Source organism: Castor canadensis, chromosome 1 (assembly GCF_047511655.1).
Source record: "Castor canadensis chromosome 1, mCasCan1.hap1v2, whole genome shotgun sequence".
Taxonomy (NCBI): domain Eukaryota; kingdom Metazoa; phylum Chordata; class Mammalia; order Rodentia; family Castoridae; genus Castor; species Castor canadensis.
In genome coordinates this window covers 77,807,006-77,831,272 of record NC_133386.1, presented here as the reverse complement: position 1 = coordinate 77,831,272, position 24,267 = coordinate 77,807,006, and the positions used below count along the sequence as shown (strand labels likewise).

At 38.0% G+C, this 24,267-nt stretch overlaps 1 protein-coding gene across 11 annotated transcripts in view; it reads right to left on the bottom strand.

The window, feature by feature from the left end:
- Window positions 1-21,013, bottom strand: part of Snap91 (synaptosome associated protein 91) — a 133,937-nt gene extending 112,924 nt beyond the window's left edge. For 3 of the 11 annotated variants that reach the window (XM_074078752.1, XM_074078780.1, XM_074078788.1), the window contains exons 1-2: window positions 20,432-20,600; window positions 19,451-19,610 (exon numbers count right to left, since the gene is read on the bottom strand). In XM_074078752.1, the coding sequence (XP_073934853.1) occupies window positions 19,451-19,580 (130 nt within the window). In that variant the 5' untranslated portion in view covers window positions 19,581-19,610; window positions 20,432-20,600. Of the gene's footprint in view, window positions 1-19,450; window positions 19,611-19,980; window positions 20,237-20,260; window positions 20,395-20,431; window positions 20,604-20,683; window positions 20,865-20,991 lie in introns of those variants that run through there. The other 8 variants (XM_074078784.1, XM_074078801.1, XM_074078775.1 and 5 more) reach the window with 7 other exon arrangements.
- Between the last annotated feature and the right edge of the window lie 3,254 nt (window positions 21,014-24,267).

The following is a 24,267-nucleotide window of genomic DNA, read 5'->3' as shown; positions in this document are numbered from 1 at the left end:
AAGACCTGTTATCTCCACATGCTTATTCAAAAGACATTAGAACATATTATGAGATCTCAAAATTAGATAGGAAGCATTTGCTGAAAGAAGGTTTGTAGGTCTAAGAAGACACAATGCATCTCAGTTACACATTAATAATAAAATAATTCTGTCTTCTCAAGCAACAGATCCACTCAACAATCATCTTGTTTGCTTGGTTATGTGCCCAATGACTGACAAGCCTCCAAGGAAAGAGAAAGCCACCAGCACTAAAATCCTATGCATTTCCATAGGAGTAAGTATTGAAACAGGAACAGTGAACTGACAGAGAGAGACACAGAAAGAGAGAGAGAGAGAGAGAAAAAGAGAGAAAGGAGAGAGACATCTTACAAGATGCAACTTCTGCATGTCTATCTCATGCCTTGAATTTTACTTTTTCTGCTGTGTACATGTAAGAAAAATGAGATTAGCAGTGTTGGTTTGGTTCCCATATTTACTAGCAGTTTAGAAATAATTAGGAAATTATTATGGGAATGGCACTAATATTTCTAGGAACTTTTGTGTGACATAAAAATTGTTTAAATTAAAATATAATGTAATTTAAATAAGATAAACAAGATTCTATGTGCAGAGCGAGCCACACTATAAGGTAGAGATTGCTAATATTCAATTTCTTAAGCATTTTCAACTCTAATGCTCTACTAATTTTGGGAATTTTAAAATTAAAAGCTTAACTGAGAAAAGGGGTGAATTCAAGTATGATATAGTTGATATATTATAAGAACTTTTGTAACTGCCACAATGCACCCCCACTCAGCATAACAATAAAAAAATTTAAATTAAAAAATAGGGTCTCACCCCAAAAAAAAGGTACTTTCCAGGCAAGGTAGAAGTTTGCCCTTTCAAACTTTTAAACAGATTTTTGCTAGAAGTAAATAACAAAACAACACAAAAAAATGCTTTAAAATAGCACACATTATACCTACTTAATTTTTTGATACTCGTAAAGTGCATTGTACCTGGCCAATTAGTTTATTAAATGTTATAAATTTTTAACCACAACTATACTTACTAGCTTACTATTAGCTACAACAACTAAATTTTTTTAGATTTTAAATGCTCTATTTTTAAGTTTTTTATTTTACTTTTAAATTTGCATACATTGGTAGTATGATGGTGTTTCACTGGGATAATTCCATACATGAGTAGCACAGTGTACTCTGAACACTCTCGCACCTTACCTCCCCTCTCTCTCCCCTACTTTTTCAAACAGTGTTTGGTAGGTTTCATTATGCTACCTTCGTGTGTGTGTGTGTGTGTGTGTGTGTGTGTTATATAGTCACTCCTTAGGATCCTTTCCCCCAGACAGTCCTCCCTTTACATTCATGTCTTGTTATTATTTTCATCATTTTAGGTACAGATTCCACAAATGAGTGAAAACACACTGTATTAGGCTTTTTGAGGTTAGTCTTTTGGAGGTTGACTTATCTCGCTCAATAGTTTCATCCATTTTCCTGAAAAATGACCTACTTTTCTTTTTTTCTTTATGGCTGAGTAATGGTACATACACAGCATTATTTTCTTTATCTATTCATCAGTTGCTGGGAACCTTGGCTAACTCCACAGGTTGGCTGCAATAAACATGGGTGTGCAGATGTCTCTCTTATATGTTGATTTATACTCCTTGGATATAGGCCTGGGAGTGGTATGTCAAGGTCATAAAGTAGATCTATTTTTAGTTTATTGATGAACCTCCATAACAACTAAATTCTTGAATGTAAAATTTAAAATGACTGAATTATTCACTAACAGGTTTTCAAAATGTCTTCAATTGAACATCAGTATCCTTAATATTATTTATTGACTTAATTTTGTTACATGGTTCTACTCAGTTTTGTTCATCTTTCCATTTAGTAGTAAAACTGTTAAATTCCTTCACATATATTTCATTTGTAAGTACATGCAATGTAAATATTGAGAATTACTACTATGGATCATTTTAAATTAATTTCACTATTAGGTCAGCTTGTCTTTCCCCAAATATTTTATACATCTTTCTCAACACCAATGTACTAGAGTTTAATACAAAACAGCGTGTTTAGTGTCTCTCCACTTCTATTTATGTCTTCTGCTACAACCTAACAATAGTATAAAATGCTAACCATAAAGAACACAGGCCCAATAATATCACTTTGTATATTTTAGCTTCATTGCTTCCTATGTGTCTTATGCACTTCAATAGGCAATCATCACTATTTTCCTTAAATGAACCAGTAACTGTCTTTCATTAAAAGCCTCTCTATTTGAAAAGTTTAAATAATATCTAAAAAAGGCAAGTCTAAACCTGCATCATCAAGTTTTGATAATATATAATAATAAAGGTAAACCATAACACATATTCCAAAGTATTTGATTTTAGGGAATGATTTTAATCAAACATACATTATGCTTATGTTTTGATGATCAGCACTAACATTTGTCAACAAACAAAAACAAATTACGAAACTACAGTGGAGATTTAATTACCCTATTCCCCTTTCAGAAATTTTAGGAATAAACTATCATTTCTCAAGCAGATGCCAGAGAAAAACACACAGCAGTGGAGGCTGGCCTCATTTTGCATATTTAGTGCTGCAAACAGTACCTGAAAGATACCTAAGGAGGTAACTGTTGGGGACCAGAAAACCTTTTCCCCTAATAACAATAATTTGTAAAGTAATTTAGGGTTGAAGTTTATTGTTGCTGTTTTTAGCAATGTTTTCATTTAATTATTAATACAACACCATGATGCCTTAGAAAACAGGAGACTGAAGTACCTAAGAAATAAATTCATTTGGTCAAGATCAGAGCCAGAAAACACCAGAGCCTAGATTTACACTAGGTCTTCTGATGACAAATCAGTGTTCTTTCTGCAGCAACTTCCACTACTTTTCAGGGCCCTTTATTAATAAGTATGTAAATATAAATGCTTTAGTAGCAAACATCAAAAGACATAACTGATGAGATGAGATGGGCTAAACCAGTCAGTTGATCCCCCTCCATGTTTTCCCCATTAGCTAGAAATGGGCCTATATGGGGTTTTACCTATGCAACTAATTAGCTAATGAAGTTCCTTGAGATTTCACCCCAAATTTTTCTTCCTTAAAACAATCATATTGTGTTTTATCTGTTTTTTTAATTTATTTTTGATTATATACTCTTGTGACAAGAGAGACAGGTAAGCAAAACCACATGTAAAGGAGAAAAGAAAAAGGAAACATGAATCCTACAGTAGGACACCTGAAGAAATCCTGACTTGTCCCCTCTTTAGTGGTGCGGCCTTGCATGATGGGTTTCTTAGCATTATTGGGCCTCGTTTTCCATTCCTGTAAACTAAGAATAAGGGGATTTACCTCACAGGTGCTTTGAGAGGAATAGAGCAGTCCATGAACAGGTGTGCCAGGCACAGCTCATGCTTACACATTATCCTCTCCTTCGCCCCAGAGAGTCTCTTTATTTTTTCACTTAAATCTTATGGGAAAACAGAGACTGCCAATGTGTTTTACATCAAAACAGGTAAATCAAGAATTATATTAAATTTAGAAAGAAACCATATCTCCACATAGGTACCTAAGGAACAACTTGAAGAAAATCTCTTGGTTACTAAAATCCAAACATATTTTGTATTATTCATATTTTAAGGTAATTGTATAATATCACACTTGATGTCTGGAGAAAGGTTAAATGTTAAATGCAAATTTCAAAGCATCCTTTTCCTGTCTTACAATAGTTATAAATGTCTTCAGTGGTGCAAAGATAAAATGCTATCACATACTAATCACATACTGTACTAGCTTATAAACACACACTAGCATATAAAGACAAGGCCCCTGGAAGGTGAATTCTGGCCTCAGAATTATGCAGACTGACTGCCAATTCCAGCATCCATGGAAATTCAGTGACCATCCAGCATGGATAAATTTTCTATAGACTAAGGATGGTAAATTGATTAGCTCAAGTGTCAACTATGATTGACAGTAGAGACCCAAAGCACTGTATATGAATGCAATTTGAGGTCAAATCAAAGCTTCACATCAAAGAACACTTGGATCAATTCTGTAATGTCTGTCAAGAATGGAGGAATATGCAGAAAATCCACTGGCTCTCCATTACTCACCTATTTCTAGAATCACCTGGCTTGGCTGAAAAAAGTAACAGTACCCAGTTTATTGCTAGAGCTTAATGACCACATTACTATATCAGTGAAATCTCTAGAGTCTCAGTGACATAAAAGAGGTATTTTTTTTTTGAGAACCAATTCTCTGTTTATTTAACTTATTATAAATTATATTCTTTCCCTGTATGTAACAGAAACAGAGTTTATTCTTAAAATAAAACAAAAAACTGTGTGATAACCAGCATCTTCCAATTTGTCATAATTCAAATAAGATCTGTGTTGAGTTCTGTGAGGAGAACTGTATAGAAGTGGTTGAAAGGAAGAAAGGACAGCAATTCTTTAAACAATTTTTTGACAGTACTGAGGTTTGAAGTAGAGCTGTGTGCTTGCTAAGCAGACACTTAACCCCTTGAGCCATGCCCCCAGCAGTAAAATTTTTTTACTTGTAAAAAGTTAATGATTTCATTGAGACATTTCCATGCATGTATACCATGTACTTTGACCATATTCACCCCCTCTATTACCTTTCACATCCCTTATCCTTTTACCCCACCTACATCCACAATAGTTCTTCTTCTATTATCATGTCCCTTTTCTTCCTTAGACTCCAGAAATGTGAGAAAACATGCAAAATTCGTCTTTGTGAGACAGGTTCGTGTCATTTAACGTGATGATCTCCTTTCCATCCATTGTGTTGTAAAGGACATAAAATCATTATTCATTATGGCTGAATAAAACCCCATTGTGAGCCGGGTGCTGGTTGCTCATGCCCGTAATCCTAGCTACTCAGGAGGCAGAGATCAGGAGGATCGTGGTTCACAGCCAACCCAGAAAATAGTTTGCAAGAACTTATCTCAAAAATACCCATTATAAAAAAGGACTAGAGGACTGGCTCGAGGGGCAGGCCCTCAGTTCAAACCCCAGCACAAAAAATAAAATCATTGTATAAATAAACCACATTTTCTTTTCTTCATTTTCTGGTGGTACTGGGGTTTGAACTTATGGCCTCAAGCTTGCCAGGGAGGGGCTTTACACCTTGAACCACAGTTCCTGCCCTTTCTGCTTTAGGCTACTTTTCAGATAGGGTCTCTTGATTTTGTCCTGATGGGTCATGAACCACTAGCCTCCTACTTATCCTCCCACATAGCAGGGATTACACTCGGCTTGTTTTGTTGAGATATGGGGTGTCACTAACTTTTTGCCTGGTCTGGCCTCAAACTGGGATCCTCCCTATCTCTGCCTCCTGAGTAGTTGGGATTACGGGTGCAAGCCAAATTTTTTAAATCTATTTGTTGAAGGGCAACTAGACTGATACCTTAACCTGGCTATTGTGAACACATGTTTATCACTGCTTAGCAATCACAAGGCCCTATTTCAAACCCCAGTACTGTCGAAAAAATTGTTTAAAGAATTGCTGTAATACAATTGTGATAATTCTTCCCACAACATACTCATTTAGGAAAATATACTCATGTAATTAAAAATGCAATATGATCAATGTAGGTTTGAAGTCTACTTTGTCAGACATAAGTATTGCTACTCCTGCCTGTTTTCGGGGGCCATTGGCTTGGTAAATCTTCTTCCAGCCTGAAAAAAGTAACAGTACCCAGTTTATTGCTAGAGCTTAATGACCACATTACTATATCAGTGAAATCTCTAGAGTCTCAGTGACATAAAAGAGGTATTTTTAAGACATAGGTGACAAACCATAATCCAATTTCTTTTCTATGAGCATGGCACAATCAGTGTTCTATTTTCACACTTTTCACACTCCATTTCCTTTTCCTCCTGGACTCACAGCTATATTCCATTCACCAACTTCTCCTGAATTTTGGTGAGGCAATTAACACAATTCTTGCCAATAAAACATAGGTAGTAACAATATCTAGGTCTGCCCTTCCACTGCGATACTTTCCTTTCTGTCTTCCTTCCTCATTAGTCAGAATCCAGTGGAGGATTCTTAAGCCCTAGATAATAGAGTCCTAGATGGAAGCAGCCATCCACAGCAGACTGCAACATGAACAGAAATAAAACTTGTATCCAGTCACCAGCTCTTGGGATTTCCAACAAGGTAGTATTGGTTGAGACTGACAAATATATGATTGTGCTACATATGTGGAGCAAGTATGACCTGAGCTAAGGAAATGAGAATCATTCCCTGTGATTTTATAAAACTCTAGCTCTAGGAAGAGTCACTGAGACCGTCAGTAGGCTGTGATGATGTGAGCCTGAGAGCTTTGGTCCACTCTATTTCCAGATTCATTGAGAAAGTTAGTCTGCAAGAGTGAAGCAGCCTTCACTGTTATGATGTAAAATAGAAAGATAAGAAACAGGATGTGGGGGAAGAATTCTGAACAAATACCAGGGAGGTCCAGCTTCATCTGTCTTCTCACATTGGTTAGAAGGGCCAAAATGTTTTTTTTTTATTTTTGCCCAAACTAGTTGGGTCTATAGTCCAATAGTCCTATAATATGGAAATAAAAGTCATGACAGATAGAGGTATAAAGTAGAAAGAAAAATATCCTTCAATCCACATACATTTTGGCATATATTCTTCCAAAATATGTATATGGTCACACATGTTTTAAAAAATGAAAAGTGGATCTTACTTTGTGAATTCTCTTTCCATGTCAAATATACTTCTGTATTTCATTTTTCAAGGTTGCGCAGTATCTCATTGTTAGGAGACACCATCATTTTTTTGTATTTCTACTAATCATTTATTAAACTTACCCCATTCTATTAGACAATAATTTTTCTTATATCAAGGTTTAGTTATAGCAATGTTTATTTATGCACTGTTTCATAATAATTGGACAATGATTTTCTTCATTATAACTACAGTATGGACAAACATTTTAAAAATAAGATACAGCCAGGTGTGGTGACTCAACATCTGTAATTCCACCTATTAAGGAGGAGGAGATCAGAAAGATCTCAGTTTGAGGCCAGTCCAGGCAAAAAAAGTTGCAAGACCCTATCTCAAAAAAATAAGTCAGACATTGTTAGTTGCAGCTATAAACCCAGCTACATGGGAGGCAAAGGTATGAGGATACCATCACCAGCCCTGGGCAAAAACTGGAGGCCCTATCTGAAGAAATAACTAAAGCAAAAATGCCTGAGGGCAGACACTATCTTTTTTAAAGAAAGTACTTAGGCATATTCAGTTTTGCATTCTGATATATACAGTGATGCAACAGATATCCTTGAATACATAATTTTCTCTTATTTTTCTGAGATAAATTTGTAGAAGACGATTGTCTGGATCAAAAGATTTTTAAGGGTTTTGACTGACATTGACAATCCACCCTCCCAAATGTTTATACTGGTTTATACTCCTACCAATTAAGTGCTAATTCATCCTCTTTTTCCACCTGAGAAAGCAATGCCGAGCTGAAGAGAAGAAGCACTTCTATCTTAATTCACAGCATGACTCCATGAAATGATTAGCATAATAAGGACCAAAATCAAATCTCCATTCCACTGAGATGTGTGTGTGTGTGTGTGTGTGTGTAAAACAGATCATTGCCATATCAATGCCACTATAATCCCACAGTTCTTCACAAAATACAATGCAAATGTGTAAGTAAAAATTAACACATTTGGAAGCAGGCTAAGAATTATTATGAAAAAAAGAAGAGCCACAGAGCAGTAAGGAGGTGCAGTGTTAAACATTTGGTTCAACCCATTCGTTGATGCAGCCTCAAATCAGCCTCCTGTGGAACCTTCCACGGGTTTGCTCATGCTCACTCAAGAGTAGTCAAAACCAGAACATTACATGTCAAAATACTTAATGAAGATGCCAGAAAAACACAGTGCAACCTTGATGGGTTAAGGGGGAAGAAAGCATAATAAAACTAACCCATGGTCTAGCTGAATTCACCTAGCCAGAAGTTGGAAGGGCTGTAACTGCACAATCTGACACTAAACAGGTTAATAGTGAGTTAATGTGAAATTCTTTGGCATAGATGTAGTAACCAGAACTAGGTGAACACATCAAGGCAGCTGCTCAAGACAGGCAGGTAAGTATTATTCTACATTAAGTATTATTTTGTGTCTTGGTGACTCAGCTTCCTCATTTATAAAATGAGGCTGAACAACTTCTAAGATTCCCTTCAACTCAAAGGCCCTCCAGATGTCAGCCCACCCATAATTCAGGGGCCATCTCTTAATGTTCTCTGCCCTCTTAAACTCTGTCTTCTATTAACTCTCAGCTTTTTTAAGTTCCTAAAATGTTTCTTCCATTCTGGAAGCCTCTTCCTAGAAAGTAGTCTATAGCAACCCATGTCAACACCTCAGATATGAATTCCACTCGTCCCTCAAGTCTAGGTTTAAACATCACTTCTTCTGCAACATACCTCTAGTGTTCCCCTTCCCTGTTAAAAACTTAATTTTTAAAAATCACTTGTAATTATTTCTCTCATTTTCTGTCTCTCCTACTAAGTTGCAAACTCTCTAGGTTTGCTTTCTGCCCTCCTAAAGTTTCATGTGTCAATAAACATCAAGTCAAGTTGTTCAGCACATAACTGGAAAATAAAGAAAAAAGAGGTGCTGAAGCCAGGCTTCTTTGTCACATGCATAGAAGTGATGGCTAAAGCCATGAGAGTAAAAGAAAGAATTCAACAAGGAGAAAAATACACATTCCTTCTCAGTGCTTAGACCCTCTATGCATATCTGAGCAGCAAAGAAGTACACATACTTTGAACTGACAACCAAAAAGTATAGATATAATTGTTTAAAGTCTTACAGTTTTCCAATTTACAAACGTCCTCATTGTTCTGATTTTTGCTATCAAAGTTAATCTTTTCTACAAATTACATTTTTACCATGTAACAAGAAAGCAAGTGTTGATATTCCATGAATGGGGGAAGAGGGATAAAGGAGAATGATGGAGGGGGTGGATTCAACTATGATATGTTGTAAGAACTTTCGTAGATGTCACAATGCAACCTCAGAACAATACTAATAAAAAAAAGAAAGCAAGTGTTGAGAGGCTGAAAGGAACATGCATTAGTGTATATATATATATATATATATATATATATATATATATATATATATATATATATTAAACCAATTTAATGGGTTTTTCATTTGTTTTCCACTTCAATTATTTTAAGTCTTTTAAGAGAACTGATTAAATGCAACTGTGTTCTTTGGAGAGTTAGCAGGTAAAAGTGAAAATCTTTGGATTTTTTTGTTTGGTTTTTTTTTTTTTGCAATACTGGGGTTTGAACTCAGGGCCTCACACATGCTAGAAAAAGTGAAATCTATAAAAAAAGTTCTAGTATTTGGGAAATGTGAAGTATAAAATAAAAAATCATTCAGAAAATATTTAGCAATACCTGCTATCACTCTGTTTATTAGAGAAAGGCAGCCTGAAAGAAACTTCGGATTAGAGGAAGAGCCACTAAACAATCTCTTTGCTGCTCAGATATGCATAGAGGGTCTAAGCACTGAGAAGGAATGCCCAAAGTTAGGTTTAAGAAGTGAGATTTTCTTTTTTGTTGCTTTTTGGTGAGACAGGGGTTTGAACTCAGGGCTTTGTGCTTACAAAGTGGGCACTCTATCACTTGAACCCACACCTCTAGTCCATGTTGCTATGGTTAGTTTTTGGAGATGGGGTCTTGTGAACTATTTGCCTAGGATGGCCTCCAATCATGATCCTCTTGATCTCAGCCTCCCAAGTAGCAAAAATTACAGACATGAGCCACCAGTGCCCAGAAAAAATGACATTTAAAAATGTATTAAAACAGAAAGTACATTGCAAAAGACCAAATATCACACAGAGTACAGTGAATCGAATGAATTACAACACAGCTCAAGAATGAACTGTGGGTTGTGTATGTGTAGGCAAAAACAAAAGATAGGAAAATAGGCTGGTTCCATTCCTAATATGCAGGTGGGCTAGTGAAGAAAAAAAAAAAAACAACTTGACAACCCAGATAAATATGGCAGGCATCCTTCCATCCATTTGGCTGAACTCACAGGAAAATAAAAGCAATCCTCAAGGGCAAACAGAAAAAGAGGTTTCAGAAAACCACATGGTAAAGTAACTCTGAAGGCATGTGTCAACCTGAGTGGTTTAGAGGCTCAGATTTTAACAGCCCTTGTGGGTAACAGGTGATGACGCCTTTGGTACTAAGCAAGGTGGCTAGATGAAACTGAGACCTCTTACTTAAATCTAGGATTCTCTTAGACTCGTATCATTAGTAAAATTAGGAGGAAAACAAAACCACAAAGAATACTTTGTAGCAAAGACAGGCAACAGAAAAATGTGTCCTAGGAGGTATATGTTCCAAATGGATAAGGGGGCAAACTCTCTGGGGGCATTTTTAACCATTTCCTTCCCCTTGGTCAAGTTTGTGATTCAAATTTATACCATAGACTCATACTCCAATATCTAAGACCCTTAATGCCACATATATTTCAGAATTCATAATTCCTCAGATTCAGAAAAAGCATGAGATGCATCACATATGATATTCCAATATAATCTGGACAGCACACCAAAGTATGGGTGTGCAAGAGGAGATAAGACATAGCTAAAGAGAGAATTGATAAAGTCGATGATATCTGAAAAACAAAGCACGCTGTTTAGAAGAGAAAGCATTGGAAACTATGAAAGGTAAATAAGATATGATAAAGTCTAACATATATTTAAGCATATTTGAAGGACAGAAAAATAAAGATAATGGTACAGACAATTATCAATGATACTTTAAAGATAATTTTCCAGAACTGATGAGACATTAATTCTCAAGCTTAGAAAACCTAACAAGTTTCAAGTAAGATAAACAAAAGGAAAGTCACATGTAGACACACATACACCACAGAAGTACAAGACAAACAGAAGATTTTTTAAAGCAGCCATAGAAACAAAGGGATTAGATAGAGCATCTGCTCTGCAAGCATGAAGCCCTGAGTTCAAATACCAGTCCCACCAAAACAAAACGAAACTCAAAGGGAATGTCTAAACACTGGAAGACTGATCAATGAATTCTTAAGAGCAACACTGAAAACGAGATGAGTGAAATATTATCTTCAGAGTGATACTAGCTGAAATTCTAGAATTGTATAACTGGCTATACTATCCTTAAAAATTATAGAATAAAATAAAGGCTTTTTAGGTCAAAATAGAGTTTACCAGTAAAAAGCTTCACTGAAGAAGCCTCTGCAGGATACAACTCAAAAACACCGTAGACATAAGAAATGGTGAGTAAGTTAGTTACAATGTGAGTGTAAGTAAAAAAACAATATCAACAAAAAAAACCCCAATGCCTCTATCAAATAATAGTATCTAGCTTTGGAGAGTAAAACTACAGTGGAAATAAAATATCAGATGAACAACAATAGCATATAAATCAGAAGTGGGAAAAGTTAAACGCTTCTACTTTTCTTTAAGAAAAGCAGATCCCTGATTTACTTTAAAGTATGCATATTGAATTCTTAAGGGCATTTACTAAAAGTATGAAGATAGTATATACAGCTTCCAAACTCGAAGAAGAATGATGTAATTAAAGTAAAAACTGACATAATTAAAATGAAGAAGGGGCCAAATCACTAGAGATATACAGCAAGCTCATCTTATTTGTGGATTTATTACACATGGCTTTGACCAAGTGCAGTCAAAAATAAATAAAAAAAAGCTTATGTGGTAAAGCACCTGTCTAGTAAGCACGAATGAGGCTCTGAGTTCAACTCCCAGGTATCACACACACACAAAGAGTAAAAATAAATTTCAGAAACAAAATTTTAAATGCTCACATGTACATGACACAGTTCAGTTAATGCTGAGAAGCTCTCAGTCATTCCACCCCAAATTATTGTACATTATGTTGAAATTGTTGTGTGATCTGCTGATTCCCTGCCCTCAATTTTGTGAAAATATGCCTTCTAAAACACAAACAGTGCCCAAAGCAAGGTTAAAGTGAATTGCTTAATTTGGATAAAAAGTGAAACTTTTAGATTGAAAGGCAGTAGTCTTTAGCAGAAGTTGAGTGGTGTTATGGGGAAAATAAATCAAGCATTCATAGTACAATACTCCATGCATTCTCAGCATTGGCGGGTTTTCCTCAACAGCAGTCTCCTTAACCATATGCCCATGGACGCTAAGGGGCTACTGAATATGAAATTGTTATGGCAGTGACAGTAGCAGTAATGGTACCAGTAGTAGCAACAACAGCAAGTGTACTAGTAAGGTTAGCAGCAGTAGAGGTACTGAAGCAAACAAATTGTCTCTAGGTGAGTTGACCCCAGGATTCTCACAGATAAAGTCCTACCCATCATGGCTTCAGCAGTAATGGTGCTAACAACTGATTATCACTGCATATTTGTGTGTCTAAGCTGTCAGAGGAGTGGCTCAATTGAGTAGGCAATGACTAACACCTAAGAGCAATTCTAATATTTTAAGCATAAATTAAACCAATTAAAGACTTGGAATACACAAAGAGGAGTAGAAATCATGTGCCTTTTTTTTTTGAGATTACTATTTTAAGAACCTTAGTTGAACTGTAAAATAAAAGAGGGGATAAGACAGAGTAGTAGAGGAGATAAATATGATCAGAGTACATTACATGAATGTATGGAAACATTACAATAAACCCTGTTGTATAATTTTTTTAAATAAACTATTTTTTTAAAAAAAGAAGCTTGGTTGTGGAGAAAAAATTGGAGCTGATAGGTTGGCTGCTGGAAGAGATCATAGAGTCCAGAGATATGTGGGTGGTTTTGTTTGTTTGTTTTAAATGGAGATACTTGAAAATGCTTATAAGAGAGACAGAATGAGAGGCTAACGATACAGAAGACAAAGAGAATAACTCATGTAGAAAGAAGGAAAGTTATAATTTAAATAGAAGTGCTAACTCTAGGAGAATAATCAAATGATCAGGCCCCAAAACCCAAAACTACACAAAGCAGGCAAAGATGTAGCTTCTTCTCTCTCTCCTGAGTAGCCAAGCATGGCACAGTGCAAAGTTCCTTAGAACACGGTAGACCTGCTTTAAAGATGCATAATAGAGATACCTAATTACACAGGGTGGGGGAGAGTGTCCTGATATACCTCAGACAAATGGAGAGAGAGAGTAAAACAGTTAGGGAAAGTCTGTGTGCCTCAGGGTATAATTCTCTTTCTCATTTGTGCTCTCACCCAATTGTCCCCCAGGAAGAGTTCATAATTTTTTACTTAGGTCATCTTACAATTGACACTAGGTAGAGTGACCTTACATAAATGCTTTCACAAGTAAACAAAAAAGAGAAAGGAAATTACAAAAGAAATGAAACCAAAGAATATTTGAATGACAATAAATGTTGCTTTAAATGCAGTATGATGATATTGGAAGGCACTGTACATAGATGCTGGCTGAGGTGTTGAGTCACCAAAATACAACTCTGTAAGGAAAGCATCCTTGGCCCTCAGCAATAGGGTCATATGTCACTTCTCACCTTCTTTACCAAGTTATTGAAACCAAGATAAGATCTGAAGAATACCTTAGCCCAGCATCCCTTGACTTGAAGGGAAGGAAGGAAGATTTTTAACAGATATTTGTGAAAAGCTGAAAGATCTATGGCAAATAAATAAACAAATTAAATTACAAATAAACATTCAATAGTCATTTATTAAACAGTAAAATTAATGTGGCAATGTGCCAAAAATCTAGATTTTAATCTAAAATGCTAAAGTTGTATTCCAATTATGATATGAACTTACCTACTACATAACTTTATATTTTTTCCATATACATATTTATAAATCATGAGAGAAACATTTGCAAAATCAAATTTTTTGCAGGGGGAGCTTAGTGGTAGAGTGTGAACTTAGCATGTATGAGGCCCTGGGTTCAATCTCCTGTACCAAGGAAGGAAGGAAGGAAGGAAGGAAGGGAGTGAGGGAGGAAGAGAGGTAGTGAGGGAGGGAGGGAAGGGGGAAAAACACACTGTGTACCATAAAATGGTACTTGTTGCAAAAAAGTATCTGCTAACTACACTTATCAACAAAAGGAAAAACATTCTTAAGTGACCAAAATATATTTAATATTGTATCATAAAAGATTACTCTGAAAATAAGAAAATAAAAAGATTCAGAAAAACATCCTTACTGTTCCACTAGCTGCTATGCAGCCTGAGTAACTATTTTAAGTTATTTCTGTAGTGTGCTCCCTCCTTTTACCTAAGCCTCCGTGCCATTCCTCTGCTTCCCCTTCTCCTACCAACCTTCTCACGTGACCTTTCTCCTCTCCTGGCATGCTGAGCATCATCCAAGAATATCATAGGCCCACACGGATTAGATTCGTTATAGATTTATAACCCAAATGGCAAACAGACTAAATGTTTTTCAGAGGTTTACATCCCCTATCTCTTCTTGACTGTCTACAAAATAATACAGTTTGTTCTAAATCATTTGCACACTTGGGCTAGGTCTTCTGGTGAAATCTATAAGGAACATAGTATGCCTAGGTATAGGAAAATAAGAGGGTGTGTTTAGGTAATAACAAATAGTTAAATGAGGACAACTAGAATCAAAGTAAGATGCATTTCAGCAAATTACTGTACTTCTCATATCGAAAGTACTAGTGTTCAGTAATTTTTAAAACATTGTTCATTTAATTTCATTCAGTAAGCTTTGTTTACTTTTTGAATTTTTTAGTACATCAAAAGCCCTACTAACTTATCATAAATATATAGTATCTACTGAATTACTGTGTAAATTATACTTCTAGAAATCAAAATATATTTAATATTTACCAAGCAAGTTTATGTAAACTTTCAGGTTTACACTTTCAGTATATTTTAATCATAAAATTTATTACTTTTTCACCAATATTTTATGAATAAAAATCAAAGAAGCAAGAATTTTGTGGTAATTTGCCAACATTTGCCTTGAATCAAAACACAGTTCATATACCATACTACTTTCATCAGATATTTTTAAAAGAAATATACTCTTTTTCTTTAATTGTGGAAGCAAAGAATCATTAGTTAAATCTTACAATCTCTTAAACATGATGTTCAGATCTTGAAGCTCTTACTTCCTATGAGTAATAAACTTATTATATAAAATCCTCATGAAATATAACGTGAGAAAAAATATGATTACTGATAACTAAATTGGCTTTCCATTAGGTGTGGTGTGATGTCAATAGTAATGAATAAGTTTGAATTGTGATAGTCTTAAACAGGGTGGTTTAACAATGTAGCATATATGGAAGTCATTCTTAAGCACTACTAAATGAAACAAATCTTACACTAGGGATGTCAAACTTTCCAAAATTCTCCCTGCAGGTGTTATTTTGGGCCAACTCTGGTTTTGTTTGCTTGTTATTGTTGCTGTTTAACCTTGGTACAATACTTGGGTAAGTTCTAGGTACCCTGATGGATTTTTTACTTTATTATTTGACTTGGGCTACTTTTTAGGCTAACCACAAAACAAGAAGGAAAACCCACTACAGTGTAAAACATTTATAACCAAACGGTGAATACTTGATGAATCTTGAATGTTTTACATGATACAAGTAGGTACAATGAGTTACAAAGCGAATGAAGTGAAGCTGTACATATGGACCCAGAAAAACTGATGTCAAACTATTATCAGTTAGGTCTTTAATTTTCATGTGTAAATAACAATATTATAGTAGGATAGACTATGGAATAGAATATTTATATAATCCAAAACTATCATAAAATATAAAAATCATTATTTGAATTATTGAAGTTTACAATATGTTTCATATATTCTGTAACTATTGACTATGGTGATAGTTCTCTTGAATGTTTTTCCTTCAAGAAATATACTGTTATTTTTATTTTTTGGTGGTACTAGAGTTTGAACTCAGGGCTTCCTGGTTGCTAGGAAATACTCTTCCACTTGAGCTATACCCCATTCCTTTTTACTTTAGCTTTTATGGTTTTTTTTCTGGTGGTACAGGCTTTTGAATTCAGGTGCTCACACTTGCTGGAGAGGCACTCTACCATTTGAGCCATACTCCAATTCCATTACCTTGTTTTTAAATGGAGTGTTGTACTTATGTCTGAACTAGCTTCAGACTGTGATCCTCCTGTCTCCTCTTTCCATGTAGCAGGGGTTACATGTGTGAAACAAAACATTTGTTTTGTTTTGATTTTGGCAGTACTGGGGTTTGAACTCAGGGCACTGCATTTTCTAGGCAGGCACTCTACTCCTTGAGCCATACCACCAGCCCACCTGGCTTGTTTTGTTTTTGTTTTGTTTTTGCCTGGGCTGACCTCCTATTTCTTCCTTCTGAATAGGTAGGATTATATTTTGTGTGTGTGTGTGTGCGTGTGTGTGTGGTGCTGGGGATTGAACCCAGAGCTTTGCTCATGTGAGGTAAGTGTTCTACCACTGAACTAAATCCCCAGACTCATATTATTCTCAAATAAAAAAAATCTGAGAATACATGTTTACAGTTTCTTTATCTTTACCTCTTCACCATAAGTAATTCTGCTTCCAAATGTTAACAACTCATTTCTTCAAACATATAAATCATATACTATTAAGCATCATTTTATAAATCACTATAACACTACAAATTTCTTGGCCTTTCAACCTAAAGAGAAAAAGATTATCTTTTAAACCAATACTTTAATATCAAGTACACATTTCATAGATTCTGAGAACAATTAATCCAATAGCTTTTTAAAAAATCACAGTTATAACTCTATTCTCATAATCTCCCAACAGCAACTCCAAACTAAAAAGTAATATACAAGCAAAATAATATCAGTTTTAAAGTCTTTTTCACCAATTCACCAAACTCTACATTTTGTACTCCTTTCCTCCCAACACTATTTAATATTTTCAAAACTAAAACACCAACTATTTTAGTGCCTACAAACTCAGTTATGTGTTTGCATATTTTAATAAAAAGCATGCAAACACTTTTTATTTGCATCACTTTATAATTGGTGTGTTACTTAAAACCTACGCATAAATTACCTGAGGTAGTCTACTGCTTTTAAAAGGAACTTCACAAAGAATTCTGAGCAAACATGTCCTCTTATAATGCATATGACATGCCTCTACATGCAAGTTCTCCATATTATCTTTTCTTAGAATAGCTCATGGTAGTAGTGCAACACCTATCTTTCCAAATTCCACCCACAGTTTGGGTTTAAGCGGAAGATGACTTATTTTATTATGACTTATTAGAAAAGTAAAAAAATTAACAAGGAAAATCACTAACCAATACTCCTCAATGCTTGATTTTTGTTCATTTTTTAAAAGGCAGAATTTTTCATGCATAGACACCATAATCTGTATGTGGGTTGTGATGCTCAATTTCACACACAGCCACTCAAGCATGACATGTGTTTTGAAGAAAAGACTGGTTAGACTTATATGGTCCCACTTCCCCCTACTCAATGGAGAATATTACTGAATAAATAACAGATGGCATTTAGATGAAATGGTTAAAAATGATGGAAGTTGCTACCCTCACTGAACCTGAGAGGTGACAAATTAATAACGTATATCTCAGTGCCCAACATATAGTAACTGCTCAATAAATGTTTAACTTGTATAAGTATCCATATTAATAATTCAACACCAGTTCCTCGTTCAGCTTTCTTCCCCCATGTTCTACACCTTTGAAACTACTTCAATATATGATGACAGTGTTGGAAAAACTCCCACTTTCAAAAAATTTTAAAGGACTTTTTTTCAGCTCTAAAAGATTAAGGTGACTGAATATATAGATCTGGAAAAGGCAGTCTTTATCTGAATGATAACTTAATGAAATGCTAAAACCTTGAATGTTCTCTGAAATGTATCAATATACTATGATTTTTATGACAAATCAGCATGTTGCAAACCTGTAACCTATGCCTTTTCATTATGAAGATTTTTCTAGACTGATATACACCACTAAGACATGAGTCATCCTTCCAGAGTTGGGGAAACTGATGGAAAGATGAATAAATGATTCAGCATGCTGCAGCTAAATGAACTAGTCATGAATTTATCATTTCCACTTCTGCTGGGTGTCCTGGCCCTGGTGCCCTCTCTTATTCTGGACTGAATGTGTAACATATGATACAGTAATCAATAAATTTTGCTAAACATTCCCTCAGGAAAGAAACAATGGTGTTTCCTCCTCAGGCAAACTTCTAGAATGAAAACTATTCAGTACTATGAGACAACAGGTTCACAAGGCTGGACAGTTCCTACAATGTCCAATTCTTAAGCTTCCTCAAGCTTTGCTTATGCTGATCATAGGGTGAGAGTTGATTTTAACACTGGTGCCATTTTCTCAGCTGGACAAGAGAGACAGTGGGGAAAGGCTTCAAGCAAAAGAAAAGCAGGACACAGGCAAAGGCAGCCAGATGGGAAATTGGTATGGCTAGCATCTCCCATGCCAACAAATGTCATAACAAGATAAAAGATTCTAAAACAGGTAAAAAACACTGAATAGTGCAGGACATAACCTCGTGTAGCCTTCTTTATTTATGGGAAGCCTCACTACCCAAAGCAGGCGAAAGTCTTTTTCTAAGTGCCCCTATTTGCCCTTCAATAACAAAAGATTTATTATGTTAATCAAATAAAACAATTTCAGAAATATATGGAGATCCCAAATCAGAATAAATGCTTTCCATCAAATAACCAATATGAACAACATATGAATGAGATGTTTCATCTAAAACCGTGCCATCTTCAATGCCGAGAGTACATCCATTTTGTGACCACTGCATAGTCATTCCACCCAACATTTTCTGAGTATAGGACAAAGGAGGGTGCCAGGATGTGCCAAAGGAAATCAGCATTATCTATTCAGTGTAATTTTATTTTTCAATCGCTTGAATTTATTTCAGTTTGGTGTGGTAACATATGACACACGCGCATACACACTCCACTCACTCACAAACCCTTAGTAGTAATATTGGAAAAAAGGTACAATTTTAGAACTAATTTAAAATGTATTCAGAAAACTAGTGTGACAAGTTTGACCTTCCTTGAATCCATCCTCCCTTCACCCCATTTCGGCTGTGCAAGCACAGATTTCCCTTAACCTGGACGAGGAAGGGTGGTAGAGAAAGGGGGAGGTAAAACCTAACACACACACACACACACACACACACACACACGCGCGCGCGCGCGCGCGCATGCACGCACACACCCAAGACCTTGGAGGGAAGAATTGGCTCCAGGGATGAGGTTTCAGGGCTGACTCAAGGAGATACCAACAAAGCTGAAGGTGCAAGTTCAAAAGGCTGCAACGCTTCAGACAGGGAGCCCAGGCTGCGCTGCTGGCATCGGGGAGCCTCTGCCATGCGCATGTCCCACTTATATAAAGAGATGCTTACAGTCCAGGTGCTTTTTCTTGGGGCCCATCACTTCATGAGTGGTGGCTTTGCAGACCGCTCTCGCTACAGCAGAGCCTGTTACGCTGTACTGAGCGGCGGCGATCCGGTCGGTGAGCGTTTGCCCCGACATCTTCTCCGGTCGCGTCTACCGCCTCCTTTTCTGCAGGAAAGAGGAGATGGTCCTGCTTTAAGCCGCGCACCCTACCCTGGGAGCACCCAGGCCTTGCCTCCTCCAGCCACACGGCGTTCTCCCCTCCTCCGACCCCACCCTGGCACCACCACTCGGGGCCAGCAACGCGCCAAGCCCTGCTCATCCAACATGGTCCAGGGGCCGTTAGGGGACCTCGGCGCGGGCTCTGGCCTCAGCATTGTGACACTGTCCCTGTTCCCCACATGCTCATGCAGCCCGCCCCATCCCTCCGCCGCCCCTGTGTCAATCAGCACTTTCCCTGCAACCCGATCCGCGGGTGCGGGACTAACCGGCGCGCGCCAGGGTTATTCCCAGGACGCCGCGCCCACAGGACGCCCACCTCCCCGTCGCCGCAGCGTTCCCTCTGCCAGTCCGCCGGCTTCGGCCCAAGCCCTGGCCACCTCCCTCCACGTCTGGGAGCTGCTGCAGCAATGGGCTCGTCCTCCCTCAGTCACGGTGGGGATTATCCCAGCGTTGCGCCATGTTATGGCCTCGCCTCTCCTTCCTCGCCATCTCCAAACCCCGACGAGGCCCTCTGCCCGGGCCTCCTCCCTCGCCCCCAAATCCGCGCCGTAGGGGCCGCCTGGGGGCTCTGCGGACCCGGACTCTGAGCGCCTCACCCTTCCTGGCTTTGGAGCAGAGCCGGGCTGACAGCCCAGCCCCCCGCCCGCCCTCGAGCGCACCGCGCCGCGGAACTGTCACCCAGCCGCTGCCCTTCTCCGCGCCCTAGGATTATCTTCTCCGGCTCCCCGCGCGGCCCTGGCGCAGGGGAGGGGACCCAGGGTACTCACCCCGCCCCTGGCGCGGCGCCGTCCGCCGCAGGATGAACGGAGCCTGGGCCGCGCCGGGTGGGTGTGTGCGGCCGCGCGCGGACCCGGTGCCCCGGGACGCGATGCCTCCAGCCCTGCCGGGTCCCTTCCCTTGGCTCCGCGGTCCCTGCGCCCGCCGCCCGTGGCCCCAGGAGCCAGTGCCCGCCCGCCGCCTCCGCCAGCGCCGCCGCGTCTCTCCAGCCCTCCGCGCTGCGTCCCCATCCCCGCCCCCACCTCAGCTGGAGCTCCTCCGACTAGTCAGGTGACGACGACGGACAAACCCGGGCCAGCCCTCTGCGGAGCGCCTCGCGGCCCCCTCCCAGCTACTCACACACGCTGTCCCTCCGCCCTCCCCCGGGGCCGCGAGTTTCAAGGCGAGGGGGGCCGCGCACGAGCATCCGCCGCGAGCGCGAGGAGGGAAGCGGAAGGTGGGGAGGCAGGGAAGCCGGGAAGCCGGGAAGCCGACACCCAGCCAGCCAGCCGCCCCCCGCGGGCGCTCTGCATCTGCACCCGCGCGCACTGTGCGCGCGCACCGCGCACACCTGCCGGGCAACTGCGGGATGCACCCAGGGCGGCGCGGGCTTTAGCCTTGCAGATCGAGTGGGCTTCTATGGTTCTGCTCCGTGAAGGCCAAGGCAAGGGCGTCGTCGCGCACAGCCTGGCAGAGCCCAGCCCCTTTTCCCCCAACTGTCTGTGACACGCCGGCCTGTCAAAGGCAGCTGAGGCCCAGATGGGCAGGGCAGCTGTACATGTTGGCCACAGCCGCGACCGTTACCTGTGCGCCTTCCTCTTCTTTTAGACTCCTGGACTTGTCTCAGTTACACTTGAGAGATGGGATGGGCAGGTAATTCTAGCCACGTTAGTCTTAAATGGATACTGAGGTCTGCCGCAGGGACAAATAATTAACAAAGGCATTTATAGAGTCCCAGTTTACATTGAAAAGCAATCATTTGTGCTCTTAAAAAGTAATTTCACCAATTTTATGTTTGAACATCTTATGTCAGTTGAATGTCAACTAGGTATTATTTGCATGGTACTCATGAATTTCTAAACAGGGATTTAGGCGTGGTTAATAACTTAATGTGTCTACATTTTCAAAGGTCGTTATCGTAACCTATTTTGTTGTCAGTATTGAGGTTTGAACTCAAGTCCTTGCAAATGCCTGGTCCTAAGCCACATCCTCAGCCCTTTTTGCTTTTAGCTTATTTTTCAGATGGGGTCTCACTTTGCCAGGAGGATCATGATCTTCCAACTTCACCTCAGTTTAGCTGGGATTGCAGACTGCACCACTACTACTGGTCCTTTAACCTAAAAAAGAAATTAAACAATTGTCACAGTAGAGTCAAATTTATGAAATTTTCCTGACAGGAGAGCTGTTTTGGCCTCAAGGACATATATGTCTACCTACAAATATCAAGATTTTGTTGTATAGTCCTTTTGGTTCAGTATGCAGTCATGATTTTGCAATTGTTGGGACAGAGTAGAGAACTAATTAGAAGCTTTATAACTAAAGAAAGACAGCCCAAGACCAACACCATCAAGTTTCAAATACTAGTATTACCATATGATCCAGCAAGACCATATTAGGTATTTACCTAAGGGAATAAAAACACATTTCCATTTAAAAACTTTTAATCAAATTTTGTAGCAGCTTTATATAATGTCCCCAACCTAGAGGAACACAAATGTTTTATTCTACTGGTAAGTGGCCAAAAAAATGTAGTATATCCATAAAATGGAATACTACTTAGCCATAGCAAGAAACAAATGAGCAACATGGATGAATCTCAAATACATTATGTTATGTGAAAAAAACCCATTCATAAACACTACTCTTTTGACCCATTTTTATGACATTATGGAAAAGGCAAAACTATAGAGAAGAAAACATACCAGGTGCTACAGCCCAGGCAAGGAAGCTGGCTGCGGAGGGGCAGAAGGGAACTTTTTGGAGCAATGAAAGTGTTTTTCTGTTATGACTGTGATGATAGTTACACAGCTGCATATAGTTCTCAAGACTCACCAATCTGTACACTTAAAATTATTGAATTTTTGTATGTAAATTCTACCTCAATATATATGATTTTTAAAAGAGCTGAAGTGACAATGTTAACATAAGTCCAAGTAGACTTCACATGGAGTGAATATGACCAAAGTACCTTATGTGCAGGTATGGAAATACCACAATGAGACCTCTCACTTTGTACAATCCATATATGTTAATAAAAAGACTTCACAATAAGCAGTGTTAATTGGATAAAGAAGCACATTTCATAATGATGAAAATTCATCAACAGTATGTAACAACCCTGCATGTTTAGATTTCTAGGAGTAGAGCTTCAGAATAGGATGATGCAAAATCACTTGGAAATAAATGATATGAAAATGCAATATATCAAAATTTGTGGGACTGAAGATAAAGCAGTGACTAGAGGGAAATTTATAGCATTAAAATGCTTATATTAGGAATGAAGAAAATCCTAAAGACAGTTATTTAAACTTCAACCATAAGAAGTTAGAAAAACAACAAATTAAACTCAACATCACCACAAGGAAATAGTAAAGATAAGAATGCAAATCAACGAAAGAGAAAAAGACAAACAGTAAATAAAGCAATGAAACCAAAAGCCATTTCTTTGAAAAGATCAATAAAGTCAATTCACCCCCCCCCAGCAAGACTAATTAAAGGGAAAAAAAGAGATGACACAATTTCCCACTGTTGCAAATGAAAGGGGGACAAATGGTACGGACATTATAAGGATAAGGCAATGTTATGAACAAGAGTATGCCAATAAGTGAGGTAATTTATGTAAAATAAATAGTGTAGAATAATGGTTCTCCAACAGTCCAATAGTGATGCCATGTCACTATTAGTGACATGTGCTATTAGTTCAAGAGATTTTGAGTAAGTAACATGTTTCCAATAATGATTAAAATAATATGATGTGTGAATGGCTTAACTTTTCAAAAATAAATTGGAATGGCTTCAAGGTCAATCCTGTAACAATGTGAAATTACGAATGTTGTCAGAGAAGTGTGTGAATACCATATCCTTGGTATGCAATGCATGCTTCTGCTACTGTGCATGGGAGAGTATCCCATACATCAGTGTTCTGTCCTGGACATTGGTAGAAAAATGTTTGGAAATACTTCAACTATAGAAGTAGCATATACAAACAGTAAATCATGCCCAAGGTGGGGCTAACAATCAAAATACAGATTGTTTTGGGGAAGTCTTTTGGAGCTTTGAAAATAGTAGGATATTTCTAGTGGCAAAGATAAGAAATGCCACATTCTTATATTCAGAAGTCTAGAATTACAATCATGAATATTATATATTAAGTTGAAAGAAAGAAATGAGCTAAGAGAAAAACATTGAGATAAAAGCATTCCTTGTCACCAGATTCTCTTTGAAGGTACATGATAAATAATAGTCAATAAATCTTAAGCAAGATACTAATTTGATAGGAATATAGTGGAAGGTAAACCTGTCTGAAGTACACTGCATGCCTGTATGGAATTACCACAACGAACCTCTCTTGTATTATTATCATACACTAATTCAGAATATAATAAGACTGTTTTACAAGTTTTTTTTAAAGAGCTGACATATGATATTTTTACAAACTGAATGATCTTTGTCTCTCTCAGTGGTTAAAAAAAAGAGGTTAATTCTAATAGACAACTCAGTTTAAAAAAATATACATACCTATTGAACTTTTTTGAGCAATTATATGTATGTCATCATACAGATTTTCTCTTTCTAATTTAATACATGTTTTCTGCTGAGTACCAGATTTAATACAGGAAAATTAAAC